At 31.9% G+C, this 14,684-nt stretch overlaps 2 protein-coding genes and 1 long non-coding RNA gene across 3 annotated transcripts; 2 read left to right on the top strand and 1 right to left on the bottom strand.

The window, feature by feature from the left end:
- Positions 1-398: 398 nt before the first annotated feature.
- LOC115987342 lies at positions 399-3,119 on the top strand. The gene is made up of 3 exons (XR_004091057.1): positions 399-590; positions 755-828; positions 2,767-3,119. It is a non-coding gene; the product is annotated as an uncharacterized LOC115987342 (long non-coding RNA).
- Positions 3,120-3,424: 305 nt separating this feature from the next.
- On the bottom strand, positions 3,425-4,615 carry LOC115985231 (F-box/kelch-repeat protein At1g57790-like). The gene has a single exon (XM_031108198.1). The coding sequence runs from the start codon at positions 4,613-4,615 to the stop codon at positions 3,425-3,427; it is 1,191 nt and encodes a 396-aa protein (XP_030964058.1).
- Positions 4,616-5,613: 998 nt separating this feature from the next.
- LOC115985230 lies at positions 5,614-6,558 on the top strand. Its single transcript, XM_031108197.1, has one exon. The coding sequence runs from the start codon at positions 5,614-5,616 to the stop codon at positions 6,556-6,558; it is 945 nt and encodes a 314-aa protein (XP_030964057.1).
- Positions 6,559-14,684: the final 8,126 nt, after the last annotated feature.

The following is a 14,684-nucleotide window of genomic DNA, read 5'->3' as shown; positions in this document are numbered from 1 at the left end:
AGATCATTGGCTTAGTATTTTACAAAGTTTTAAAATTTCAAATGGCATAACTAATGATCAAATGTTGTCATTTGTTGGTCCATATTTAAAGAAAATTTTCAAAAATTCAAGAGGGTTTTTTTTTTTTTTTTTTGGGTGATGAATTATTTTCTGTAAAGTCTAATAATCTGTACAAAGTCAATGCAAAACACATTTTTATCTAGGTAAGAAATATCACTTTAAGAATATCTAATACTATATATAATAGCAGAAGCCTTTAAGGAGGTGCTGACACGTTAGGAAAAATGCCCCCTCAAAATGCTGCCACGTATATAGTTTCCCATTTAAAAAACCGTACGGTGCATTTAGAAGACACACTTTCATCAAACGTGTATCTATAAAAACACCAAGCTGCCTATTAAAAAAAAATTAAAAACGCATACCCTAAAACGCTCTAACTTCCGTTTCTCCTCTTTCGGATACTCTCTCCTTTCGCTTCCTTTTGATTTTCTTAACACCGATGCTTACGATACAAAGATAGAGAAGGAGGGAAAAATAAACCTTGCGATTCAAAGATGAGAACAAGACAGACGTTGAGAGAACTACCACCGGTAAGTTTTTTTTTTTTTTTTTTTCATTCTTTCTTAGATCTGGGTATGGGTATGAAATATGAATTAGTTTTGAGAAATTTGGTTGGATTGATTTTAATTTAGGTATTTGGGTTACATTAGGTTTTGATTTTATTTTTTGAAATTTGGGGTTATATATGATTTAGGTCTGGAGAGGGCAAAAACAGAGAAATAAGAGAGAACAAGAGTTCTTATTCGGAAAGAGCAGAAATCTTTATCGGTAATTTTTTTTTTTTTAAATATTGCTTTAAACGTTTGAGTTGATTTAGTATTAGGTGTGGGTATTTAATTGAATTGATTTTGAATCAATATCTGTCTTCCTTTTTTTCTTTTTCCCCTTAAACTACACTCTTAGATACCATTTAAAGGACAGAAAAACAGCGAGTCGGAGATTGAAGAAGTTTGATTTTTTTTATTTGATTTTGATTGTCAATTTGTCAATTTTATTATTATTTTTTTTTTTTTCAATTAGTTTGTTCTGGGAATAGGAACAATTAAATAGGAATGTTGATTGAAATCACTAGCAGACAAATAACTTGCGGAGAATGACTTAGTTTTGGTTGATTAGTAGTTTGGATTTGTTTTGATTAACGTTTTTGGAATCCATTTATATATATATATATATATATATATATGGGCATGTTGTTCCTTTGGGAAGGTTACCGTGTAAATTTTAAGGATTTCTCTGTTTTTCAGCATTGATAAAGATTATTGATATAGACGCTCTTATGCTATGAGCGCATCAACTTTTATATGTTTATCCAAGTCAATGATATGGACATGCAGCACCATGACAAACATAAGATAATCATGGCCTTTTATGAATCAAGTTCTAATTCAATAAAAAACAATATATCACATGTATTAATCACGGCACACATGAATAAATCCAATACTTATGCAGAAAAAATTACTGCAAAATTTTTAATATGAAGAAAAGAACTTTTCTTTCATTCTAAAACACAATTAACTCATTAGTGCTGTTTTGTTCTCAAAGCAAATTGACCTGTAAAATTGTTATGATTTCATTAATTTTTTTCCCACCTTTTCCCAATAGCCAAATAGATTGTTAGAGTTCTCTTTTTTCTTCTTTTTTAGGCTATGCTTTGTAGCAAATTTGGCTTATTTGTGTTTGTATAGTTTTACAATTCAGTCTGCCTCTAAGATTACATATAGTCTTAGTTTTGCGAAATTTGAGTTTCTATTAGTTATATTTCTATAACTACTAAATTTAAGTCCAAACCGAGTTATATATATATATATGGTTTGTGGTCTCTAGCATTTTTTCCTACAAAACAAATACATATGTATAGTTTTAAGTTTGACTAAACCATGTTTCAATAGATTTTCATACTATACGTATTTTTTTAATTTATAAATTGACATTTAATGTAATTTTTCTCTTTAGTTAAATATGGATGATAGAAAGGTTATAGCGAATGTGAAGATGAGAGACATACTTTGGTTTATGGTGGTTGACTATTTCAACAATTACATGTTGGTGCATACACACGTATAGAAGGAAATCTATTTATGTGGGTGAGGTTGAACCAACATATATCGAAGACTGAATTATATAATGGATTGAATGGTGTGATTAGAATCCTAACTTTGAATAAGAAAAATCTTTGAAGAGGAATGAGACTAACTTATTACTAAAAATTTTATGATATTATGATTTTGTTTAGCTATTTTATAGAGTTATCTTAGAAGTTTTATCATATCATGTTTATATTATTAGATTATGATAGTAGTAGGTTTAAGCAATAAGTGAAAATTGTAGTACCATACTAATAGAAATTATTTATAATTCTTTGATTCTATACCTATAATTAAAGGATTTTACATATTTTTCCATAATTAATTTTTTCCCCATGTTATATGCTTAATAATCAATGTTGTTTGTTCTCTAGAATTGGTTTTTTGTTTAATTTTGCTTTCTCTTTCATTCTATTTGATAGATAGTATACCTACAAAAAACATAAATGAGTGTGTTAAGTTCATTGTCTCCTCATACATAACCATCTATTGAATGGATAGAGTATGGAGAATATGTGTCTAAAATTAATGAGAAAATTTGTGGTTTATATGTATTTATGATTTTTTTTTTTTTTTTAAGTTTCTTATCAAGCTTCTAAGATACATTTACTTTGTGCAGTATATAAATGTTGGGGTTGAACGGAATCTACAAAGGTCTATATTTATTCCTCACAAAAGGGACATGATAGGTGGAAAATAAAAAGGGGAAACGATATTTGACCGATTGGAAGGGAGCAAGAACAAAAAGAACAACTGAGATATGAAATGAGCTGATGCTGAATTAGCATCTTCAAATGCACTTGGTTGGATTGTTTTAGATTTAGATATTTGAGTTAGATTTGGTTTTAATGGGTTTAAAATAAATTTTGATTTGAGTATTTGTATTAGATTTGGGTTAAATTAGTTTTTGGTATCTGCCTATGGTGTTTGTAATTAGATTTATAAATGGAGATATGTGTTGGGTGTTTAGTACGTGGTAAAAGTGTATTTAAATATTATTAAAAAAATTCTTTTCTAATAAATGTAAATAAAAAGGTTCCCGCACATAGTGCGGGTTAAAAAGCTAGTTTTGATAAAATCAAAAGTCAACACCTTAACATTAACCACTATAGATTTTGTCCAGAACTCCAAATAAGAGAAATAATTTCGATAACTAAAAGAACTTGGGTTAAAACAACAGGGAAGTAAAAAAGAGAAGTAACACTAGTACATCTCAGTCTATTAATTCTCTATAATCAATTATAAATCTCTAGCGTGAGAGAGAGGAATTCTCTTAATCACCATTCAAAGTCTTTGTTTAAAGTCAATTTTGGCCCACCCTGAATCCAACAGCAATTTCTCGGTTCCTGTACATTATGAATGTTTTTGGTAGAATAATCATCAAATATGGAACAATACTTGCCAGTACTGAGAGAGTAGTATATGTTTTTCTTGTCTTGGATAATTGGCAAGTAAATCTTGTTACCCAATCCTCTTGGCACAACAGGTTCTAAGAAAGACCCTCCAAGACTGATATATAGGATTCTATTTCCCAAACTTCTCACAATACGACAGACAATCTTGCAAGGTTTCATCATGGTTTTATTTACTTGTAACTTAGGTAGTTCAAAAACATGAATTGGTGTCCTAGTGTCACCCTCCTCAACCATGAATATTGCTAAAAGCTTCCCTTCATCACTTTCCACCAAGTAACTTCGATGAACTGAATCAAGCTTTTCTTGAATAAGGGGAATTTTATCATTATGATAAATAATCCAATTACTTGGGTTGTCGTTTGGATCAAATACTCCTAATCCTCCATTCTCACCCAAACAATAGCACAATCCTTTGTGTAAGATTGGATTGCAATATGTTGATGGCGTAAATTCTGGCCTTTTAATAATTGTATGGGAAGTCCAACGTTTTTCTCCACGTTTAATGAACCCAAAATCATCCCACCCACAAATTCCAATAACAAAACAGTCAGAAGAAGTAGGCGGAGAAGAAAAACTCATGGTAACGAATGATTCTCTTTTTGTGTATTTAGGGAGTTCTACTTTTTCCTTTGTGAAAGGATTGAAGAAAAAGACACTAAAATTGTCATGACCAAATCCAGTCAAGAGCAACCAACCATACTTTGAGAAGCGAATACGTGCATCCAATAATTCTGGAATGTCGATCTCACATGCATCATGCTTTTGGTATGCAGGGTGAAAGAATGTGCATTTATGCAAGCCAACGGACATTAAACATGGAGATAGAGACCATGGAGAATCAGTTAAGGTTGAGACCGCTGGTCGAGGAAGAGAAGTGCTTGATCGCCATGATTTGCATATAACACGAAAGGTTGTAAAGTCCCCAGCTAAAAGATATGAGGAAACTAAACATAGAAGCTCAGGTGGAAGATGAGACCAGGATCTATGTAATCCCTTTTTATTTTCTTGATTTTCTTGATCTTCGGTAGAATATCTAACAATTTGTTTGGCCATGTGTAGTTCCACTCCCGCCGATTTCTTCCTTCTTTACGTAAAGGCTATATATTGGAAAGAGAAACAATATCACCCTTGTAAAGGTTTCTCAATTGAAAGTACAATTATACAAAACAAATTCATATACCATCACAAAGTAAAGAGTTTCTCAAATAAAAATAATTTGAACACAAAATAATTTGACAAAAAAAAAAAAAAAAAGGCAAAGGCAAATTTAAAAACAAGTCCTATTAAAAGTGTGGCCCTAGAGTGAGGTACATCAATTAGAATTCTCAAAATACAAAAGCTTTACTTCAATATTGCGAATTGAAATTTCAATAGAAACTGGATAGTAAAAGTTGTACATGATACCTAGATTTCGTTAAAAAAAAAAAAAAAAAAAAAAAAGTAAAGTCAATGATACCTTTATTGCTTTCAAGCTTCTTGGCTCATAATCATCGTCACCACCAAAAATCGATTGCTTTTCCTTATTAAAGGAATTGTTTCTGTCGTCAAACTTCTAATGCACTATTCGGCTTTTATAAGTATTTATTTAGACTCTTAATGCACTTGGAACTTAGTTCTATTCAGGCGGTGGCTTTCCTTGTCCTTGTAGGACAAGGAATAATAATAAGATTCCTAGTAATGCACTTAAACTTATTAGTTCTCTGTTTAGACTCCTAATGCACTTAGAACAGGCGGTGGCTTTCCTTTGAATAATAGTAATACGAATTGCACTTGGACTAGGAATACAAGTTTATTATATATACAAAGTTTCTTCAATTTAAAACTATTCCACCACCAAATAAGAGAAAACCCTCAGAAGGCAAACGCCAATCAAATATTCTGTCTCTCAAGTAGTAGTGCATCTGCCTGAGTTTGCTCTTCCTCATTCAAGGACTTCCCTCGGATCCAGGTTTTGATCTATTTTTGTATCCCATGAACTAAATTAATGTGGTTTATTTTATTTTTTATTACATATACTAATTGTGATTTTAATTGGTGACAGCGCAAACAAAATGGAAGTAGCAAAAGTAGAGAAACAAAATACGCATTCCTATCCTTTCACTGCCTCTCGATTGTATCCTTGGCTTGTAATCCTTGATGGTAAGCAAGGACAAAGGCAAACTTTCTTTGACGTATCAAAAAATCATTATCAGACAAAAAATATTCCTGAGATGTGCAACAAACTAATATACGCTTGTTCTCATGGATGGTTGGTTTTGGTTGATCGTTATTCAATGGATTGTTATCTTTGGAATCCCATCTCTTTAGAAAAGGCTCCGCTCCCACGATTGGAATCCATTGCTTACAAAGGCTGCATTCTATCATCGTCTCCAAGTGATCCTGAATGTCATATCTTGTTCTTCAATAGATTGGAAAGCTCTCTTTTGGTTTGCCAGAAGGGTGACCTTGTATTTAACGAACAAGTTGGTATATTTGCTGAAGATGTTCAACTATGGAACTTTGCAATGGTTGGAAAAACAATCTATTGTTTGACATTAGAATATACTCTGTATACAGCTGAATTTGTGGGTCGAACAGTCCAGTTTACACGAATTATAATGGAGGAACTTCCTTGGCCATCACCATTGGACCTTCCAAAATTTGATGCTTTTATCGTTGAATCTTGTGGTGAACTCTTTCTAGTTCACATGATGTTTTTTGGATTTCGCATGGAAGAGGTCTATGGATTCTTTGTCTTCCGAATGGATTTTGAAGAGAAGAGGTGGGTTAAAGTGAAAAGTATAGGAGATCGAACTATTTTCTTATGCCAGCATAATAACACTGGTTGCATGTATTCTTTGGCAACAGAGTTGGGAATTAAAACAAACTCAATCTACTTTACGATGAACTACCAAAGACTTCTTTACGTGTTTGACTTGGAAAATCTATGTATTTCAAAGTCTTTACCTTGTTCTACTGTAAGCCGTGATTTAACACAATATTGGGTAATGATTTAGTCTTTTGGACCTGTTGAAAGGCCATATGTTGAACCTAAAGTTTACATGTTTTGTTGTGGTTAATAGTTTTAATTGTGAGTTGTAATATATGAATTTTTGTTATGCATGAATAGTTATTAACATTGTTAGCAATAATTTTGGAACAATGACATATTTGATCTACCTTTCCTGATGGACTCCTCACTGTCATTGTTCATATTGGATCATAAGAATGAATTAGTGTTTTCAAAGACTACTACCAGGGATACCATCTCCTTCTATTACAAGTTTTTAACAAAATGATGTGCTAGTTTATGTGTTAATAACCTCTGGCAATTAAATTATAAAAAAATAAAAAATAAAAAAAACCTCATATCACATTACAATCAATTAAAAAGCAATATACCATCCACACAATAACATCAGAAACAAATCAAAACAAGAACACAAATTTGGACGGAAGGTTTAGGTAATTAAGTCTTGTTAATGTTAAATCTATCTTGTTTAGTTGATTGGCTTTATTTTTTTTTTTTTAAACACAATAATGAAAATTTTCAATATCATATGACCATATGAAAATTAAATTATTAAACAGCTATGTTACCCTCTATGTAGCAGCCTGTCACATTAAATAGGGTTTTTTCAACGTCTTGGACACTCTAGGCTTGTGATCTCCCAAGTGGGCAACAAGACCATTCTTATTGAGATACCTAAAGGCCCATTTGGGCTTTGATTTGCTTGTGCCTGTTGTTGTGGACCAAAAATTCATGTACATTTTAGCATAAAATTTTGGTTTTTTTTTTTTTTTTTTTGACAAAAAAATTCATGTATATTTTAGCATAATTTTTTTTTCTATTTTATATACTTGTTTTTCAAAATACACAACATTAGCCTTGTGTGTGCAATATAAGATAAATACCTTATGAAGACTCTTTAAATAGTTAATATAAAATATTGAGATACACTTTAACCTAAAAGGCCTAAGCCTAATATGAATGAGCTTAGCTATGTTATATTATTATTATCCACTCATTCCCCTCATCATTATTTAATGTGAAATTTTACTAACACTTGTACACACAACATTAGAAAGGACATCCATGCATCCATTAGCCTCTCTATAGAAATGATTAAGCCTGCTTTATTCACATTCCTATTAGACACATACACTCATCTATAATAAGTCTCAAAAAAGTACTAATGATCTTGCTTGGTTGAATAATATCAATAGCAGTCAGAGAGTCAAGTTCAATTTCTAGGCAAGTAGTACCCATCTTTGAGAGCCCTCAACTCAAGCTTGAAGGTTGTTAGAATTATTGGTTAAGTAATTAAATTTACAATATCCCAAAAGTTTTGGGATAATTGGTAATTTAATATGGTATCCGAGTATGAGATTTTGAGTTCGATCTCTGTTTCCTCCACTCTACGACTCATTTAAATTATCATGATCTCTATCTCCTCCACTCTACCTCTCATTTAAATTCCCACGTGTTAGTCCTCACCTATTAAAAGGTAGTTTCGTTCCACACGTAAGTAAGAGTGTTAGAAATATTGATTAAATTATAAAATTTACCATATTCCAAAAGCTTAATTAGTAATTTAACTAAGGCTTTGTCATACCATTGCTCATGAAGACACTTTTAATCACATATCTATATCACCTATTTAGGTACCCCCTCCTCCCGCAATATCGTGATTCCTTATAGAGAAGTTGATTTTATTTGGAGGGGAGAGGGGGGGGGGGGTATGTTGAACCTAACCAAAATTTCTTAATTTTATTTATTTTTTATTTTTTATAATTCAATAATTAAAAAGGGAGGGGGGACTTGAACAATAAGCATCTCTATTGAAAACACCAAAATGTATCAGTTAAATTACAAGATTTTTAGCTAAATTTCAATATATAAACAATAAACATATCCAGGTTTTAGAGAGAGAGAGAGGAAAAAAAAAAAAAAAAAAGACAACGCCCAAGTTTTAGTGGTTCACAATAGAAGGGAAAATGTTGAATAACTTCTCCTCACGACAATCATGTATATTAAGGTCTGGACTGTGCAATTTGAATTTATGTTACAGAGTTATATCTATGTAAAAACGATTTGAATTTATGGTATTATATGAAGCTCTTCTTGTCCAATGTAGCCTAATCATTAAAAGCAAAACATATTTATAAAAAGGAAACAAAGTTTCAAGTCAACATCTGTTCACATTCATTAAAAAAAAAAAGAAAAAAAAAAAAAGAGAGACAATATCTGTTTACATAAGGAGTACTGAACCACTAAGATAAACTTTTGGATAAATTTCACTAACTTATCTTGAGGTTTGAGCTAATGCCAAGGTCCAAAACATTTCAAAACTAACCAACTTCATCACTAAACCCAACTTGGTCCAAAACACCATTTAAGCCCCATTAGTAATTTAAGCCTCTCATCTCTCTCGTCCCTCTCTCCTCTCATCCCCTCCTTAACCCTAAACTCAGATCAAATCCCTCAAAATATCATGATTATTTCCAGTAGGCCATAGTCGCCACGAACTACCACTACGATGGTTATCTCTCTCTCAAGCTTAGCCATAGCTCCATGAAGCCCACACCACCACAGATGGTAGCTGAGCTCAACGACGCCACCACAACCACTAATTGCTGCCTTCTCCTCTCTATCTTTCTTATACTCTTCTTTATTTCCTCCGGTCATTTATGGCCAAAATCTCCTTTTGTCTTTGGTTTTGTGATTGGTTAATTTAGGGATTGGGTTTTCTATTGGCTTTAGGGATTTAGTGATTTTGATTTAGGTTTGTAAACAGGAGTACTAGGTGTTTTAGGGTTCGGAAAAAGAGATTTTGGGGTTGATTTTGAAATGGCTTTGGATGTACAGTTCATATAAATGTTATGCATGCTCCATGTATATGAATGTGTGTATATGTGTCTAAGTCAGTGAGTGTGTGTAAGATTTGTTTGTGGTAGTGGGCTTTGTAACAATTTTGTGGTGAGGCAGTGATTTTGTGAAAAATAAGCTTCTATTTCTAATAGAAGATGATGGGAAATTTGCGCCTCCACCACCATTGAACACATTCCAGCCCCACATTCTAGCCTGTTCATATCAGTAGGCTGCTTCAGAAATATGGGTATGACATAATTTTAGATCTTAATTTTTTTGTGAAATTGACACTTTCCCTCACTCAAGGAGGGGATGAGAAAAGTCTTGCTCATATTTATCCTCAAATTATTATTTACTAGTTGCAGACCCACGCGATGCGTGGGAATATATAAATATTATGTATCGGGGTATAGTATACGAAAAGTAACAATTACATCAAGGATTATTAACACAAAAATTGTCTTTCAACTCAATGTTTATGAAGTTTCATTTTAGTAATAAACTCCCCACAAAAATAATATAAATCAACCCAAAAAACAAACTTTTACTATGAAAAGTGAAAACATGGTAGTGATTTTTAATAGATTGGGGCAATAGCACTAGCTTTCAGTAGAAAACAATTTGATTTAAAAAGTCGCAAGCTCATATAGGAAAAGAATTGAAAATGATGTCTAAAACAAATTTTGACTTCTTGCTTATTCCCTTGAATATGTCAAATTATTCTTTGTATTATTTGCACTTGAATTTAATTATTTAAATGATAGCTATGACACTACATGATAATGTTTCACCTAAGACAATTAGTCAAACTTTGAGAAGAAGATATCTCACATTTATATCATAAAGAACTTGCATTTTTATTTTTTTGTTCTGTGATATGGGAAGTACTAAGTCTTCAATTGGAAAGACTTCTATGACATAATGATGCAGCAACCAATATATAAGTATAATGTGTAACAACATCTAAGGGGAGCAAACAGAAAAATATATACATATACACACTTACACAGTGTTTTGAACTATCCATTTTTCTGAATTAGAATTCAATTGACTAAATTTAATAAAATTATTTTCATAGGAATTCAACATATATATATAAATATATATATATATATATATATATTTACACATTTCCTACCAGCAGGTTTTGCATCTAACTCCAATTTCAAATGCCATATTGCTTCATGTAAACGGTTGACTTTACATCTTAATGTCTCACCTCATCCCAAAGGCATCATCTCAGCATGCTGAGCCTTCACCATTTCTGTTAAAGTCTAGCCCATTTTCAATTTTGAAACCTCAAAGCTAATCACTATTTATCAAATGAGTAGAGTGAACCAACTATATGACAGTTATATATATAAAGTTTCATATCACTGAAATGCAATGCAAATCAATTAAAAAGTTATTTAATTGAATGTCACTGAAATGCAATAAAAAGAATAAGCACCCAATAGAATCAACCATCAATATGATAAGTAACAAACTTAGAGTCATTATTCACTCAAAAAAAGAGAGTCATTATTCACAAATCAAAGCAAATGAAAAAAAATCCAATAATGAAAGAAGAATTTAAGCTACCAATTATGCGATGTTGTTGACAATGCCAGATAGCCTTAAAAACCTTAGTGTTGTTGCCTTATTAGCCCCAAAGATGCACAAAACAAAAACATGAAACAAACACATGGAATGGATCTGAAATTTTCTCAAAAAGAAAGAAAGCATAGAATACCTTACATAAAGTTTTGTTAATGCGATACCTTATGCTTAGTGAAAGTGAGGGTCAGATCTGTTATCTTTCATAAGCAAATAGATATCAAACATAATCTGTATTAAAGCAAATAGATATCTAACTATCATTATTTTTTATTTTTTTTTAAATCACATGAAATTAAAACAAACTTGCATAGTTATTAACCAATGACTGTGTGCACCATTCCTACACTTGAAGTCTGCCAATGAGACAAAGAGATTAGGACAGGAGATAAAAGGGAAGAAGCAAACATCAAATTTAATATTTAGTATTAAGTTTAAGATTCAGCCAAAAAATTCTCACCAACAACATACATTGTCAAAATTTCTCAACCAACCAAATAAATAAATAGAGTAACACAAATTCTATTAGTTTGAATAGAAAATACACTAATTTTCTAGAAGAAAATATTATATCTTAAAAAACCAATGCCTTTTTAGGCGGGATGGTACCTCTCCGCATATTGGGTGCATAGAGATTCTAATAGAGAGGTTCAAAATTTGAACTACTCGGCCAACAACAAATCAAGAAGAAATACCATTAGTGGCAACTCCTTGATTATCAGCTAGTAAAACAAAAGAATGGAAGCAACATATGAAGATAGGATCATATATAATATAGTACCAATAATATTTTTGGACAGGGAGGCAACTCTGTCACCACCATTTCTTCTCTCACATTAATTTTTCTTCTTGATTGCTAGAAGATTTTTGGGTGTATGCTTTCATCTATAAAACAAAAAATAATCTGTAATCAAATACAAAAGTCTATGAGGGTTCCAAACCAACACCAGACTCTAGTAGATTAGACAGATTGACAAAGGTCTATGAGCGATGAGTTTTTACTTATTAAGCCTCTACAAAATTTAGATAAATTTTCAGTCTTTTAGAGCAAAGGAATTAGATCCAAAAATATATGATACATGTAACATGAGATGTGATCATAAATATATAAATGATTTAACACAACAAAACACAATCAAACCAAAGAGAAATAAGAGTGAAACAAAAGAAAGCAAAGGAGGAGAGCCACTGCATCTATTGGTTGCCTCTTCTGTATGGATGTCGTTAACCCAAAAAAGATAGGATTTGGAATTTGGGTTGCTATCAAAATCAATCAATTTGTTAGTCCACAAAAGAATACCAAGAATCTCTTTGATGTTCAGCCACCTTTTTCCTTTTGCCGCAAAGGAAACTTGAGAACTATAAAACAAAACCCAGAAACTGAAAACCTAATAACAACTCAAGTGGTAGTAATTGAACTTTACAATTGATAACCAATAAGTATGACAAATTATGTAGAAGACAATCATTAAGGAATTATTACCTTCGCTTTCTTTAACATAGAATCAACAAACTTCTCCTGGCTCTTCTCTAATAAGCCACAACACATTAAAAGAATGAGACATGAGTTACATTGATTGGTTGGCTACCTTCTAGAAACATAACAGCATACACGTTGTGAGCAATTTAGCATCTAGTCTTAACGTTAAACAAAAAATACTAACCATCCATAAGTCATCAGAAGTTGTGATACAAATATAGTGATAATTCAGCATTGTGAAACACACCTAAACAAAAATCAAGAGTGATGTGTAAAAGAAATTGACTAACAAAATTTGAATAAAGAATCAAAAAATTCCTCTAGGATTGTAAGCAATAATCAACAATGGAATTGAATTCTTGATAGTTTGCATACCTTTGTCTTGCATATTCGCTTGGCATTGGCTAAGTACGGAAATTTTGGGGGGGGAACTAAAGTGGAGAGAGAGAACTTACAGGCAGAATATATAAGATTTGGATTAGCTATTAAAAGTGGACAGGTGATTTGGATAGAAGACTCTTAACTCTGCATTTAAGTTACAAAGAAATTGTTTTGCTTCCGAATTCCAATTTTGGATGGAAGGATGTGAATAGTCGTAACTGAAGATAATAACTCATGTTGTATGGATAACAATTGAGAAGATTTAGTACTTAGTAGTAGATGAATAAGCATCTTTTTTCTCTTTTTTTTGAGAAGGAGATGAATGGTCATTTTAATAGAGTGCATCAACATGTTTGTCCATGATCTATATTTAATTTTTTGATGAACATAATCTGTATTTAATTGTTTTATAAAAATTAGAGAGAAATTATAAAGGAAAAAAGTATTTAGGAAAAAGTATGAAGTGGAGGATGAGGTGGCTCAACAAGAGCGTAGCAACTTTAAATGCTACGCTTCAGCTTTTAGTATTATATAGATTACCCACACCCCCCCCCCCCAGCGCGCGCATACGCGCGCACAAACACTCTATTTCAAGTTATCACATGCATAGCTAGAAGATAATCTAGAGCACTGAGAGATGTCAGCTGTTATGATTTAAGTGAACATAAACAAGTGATGGCGCAAAACTTTTTTCTTACAATTGATGACCGGCTATCAAATGTTGGTAGTACGAAGCAAGGGCCCAAGCTCCTTAAGTGGTATAGACCTTGGAATATCCTTCCTCTAGTGATCACGAAGTGCTTCAATTGCCGTTTTACCACCAAAAAAAAAAAACAGTTAAAAAAAGCTAAAAGATGAATAACAAAGTAAACCAAATTTCATTCAATTTGTTAAACCTGCAAATTACTAGACGCTCTTTCTCCAGACAAACTTGATGCTAGTTCAAGGAATTCTTTATCTTTCAAATCATCTACAATTGGAAACCCAGGACTAAAGAGTGAAACTGAAATTTCTTATCTTCTTCGTAACTCTGAGACAGCAGATCGTTCCCTTTGGCTTCCCTGTCCAACATATGGAAAGATCATTCGCATGAGTAAAATTTTAAATTTAACTAGGTACAGGGTGGGCTGTAAAAATAATCATAACACAATCAAAGGAATATTGAACTTAAAAGGATGAGTACAAAATTGATTTTGGTTCAAGCTCGATTTTGAACCAAAAGATTAAACGTTGTTTATGTAAAGGGAAAATTGTACTTAAAAGGATGAGTATAAGCTCAATTTTGGTTCAAAATTTGTTTACATAACGGGAATTTATATTAAAACTTTCAAGAATGTCCATACAAAAGCTTAAACTTTTAATAATACCATGATTTAAATTTCAACTACCATTTGGACTTTGGTTGATGCAGAAATTCCATAAATTTATAAACTTTGTGTATGACCAGAACCATGCTACCAGAATGCATCAATGACATAAGATGCACCAGACCAAGAGTTCTCAAAACAATGCATTTATCAAAAGGCCAATTTCCTTATATGTGCTCTCGTCTGAATAAGTTATGGAACAGGTCGCTACAGACATTGGCACCTGATGCATACCTCTACTTCGTTGCAAATACTTTTTTTTTTTTTTTTTTTTGTTACCATAAAATTGAAATTTAACAACTTAAACGATTTTTTTTTTGTTACCATTTATTGCAAATTCATAGTTTAAAAGTTCAATATGAAATTGGCAAAAAGATTCAATCTACTTGAGCTCCTTGGTCAACAAGCTCAATAGAAATTGCTAGGTGTCATTAAAAGCAACAGCAG

This window comes from Quercus lobata, chromosome 4 (genome assembly GCF_001633185.2).
Source record: "Quercus lobata isolate SW786 chromosome 4, ValleyOak3.0 Primary Assembly, whole genome shotgun sequence".
Lineage (NCBI taxonomy): Eukaryota > Viridiplantae > Streptophyta > Magnoliopsida > Fagales > Fagaceae > Quercus > Quercus lobata.
The sequence above is the reverse complement of the archived record's forward strand: the minus strand, read 5'-3'. Positions and strand labels throughout refer to the sequence as shown.

Excerpts from the sequence above, each read along its gene's own strand:
- LOC115985231 (XM_031108198.1), bottom strand. The coding sequence starts at position 4,615 with ATGGCCAAACAAATTGTTAGATATTCTACCGAAGATCAAGAAAATCAA.
- LOC115985230 (XM_031108197.1), top strand. The coding sequence starts at position 5,614 with ATGGAAGTAGCAAAAGTAGAGAAACAAAATACGCATTCCTATCCTTTC.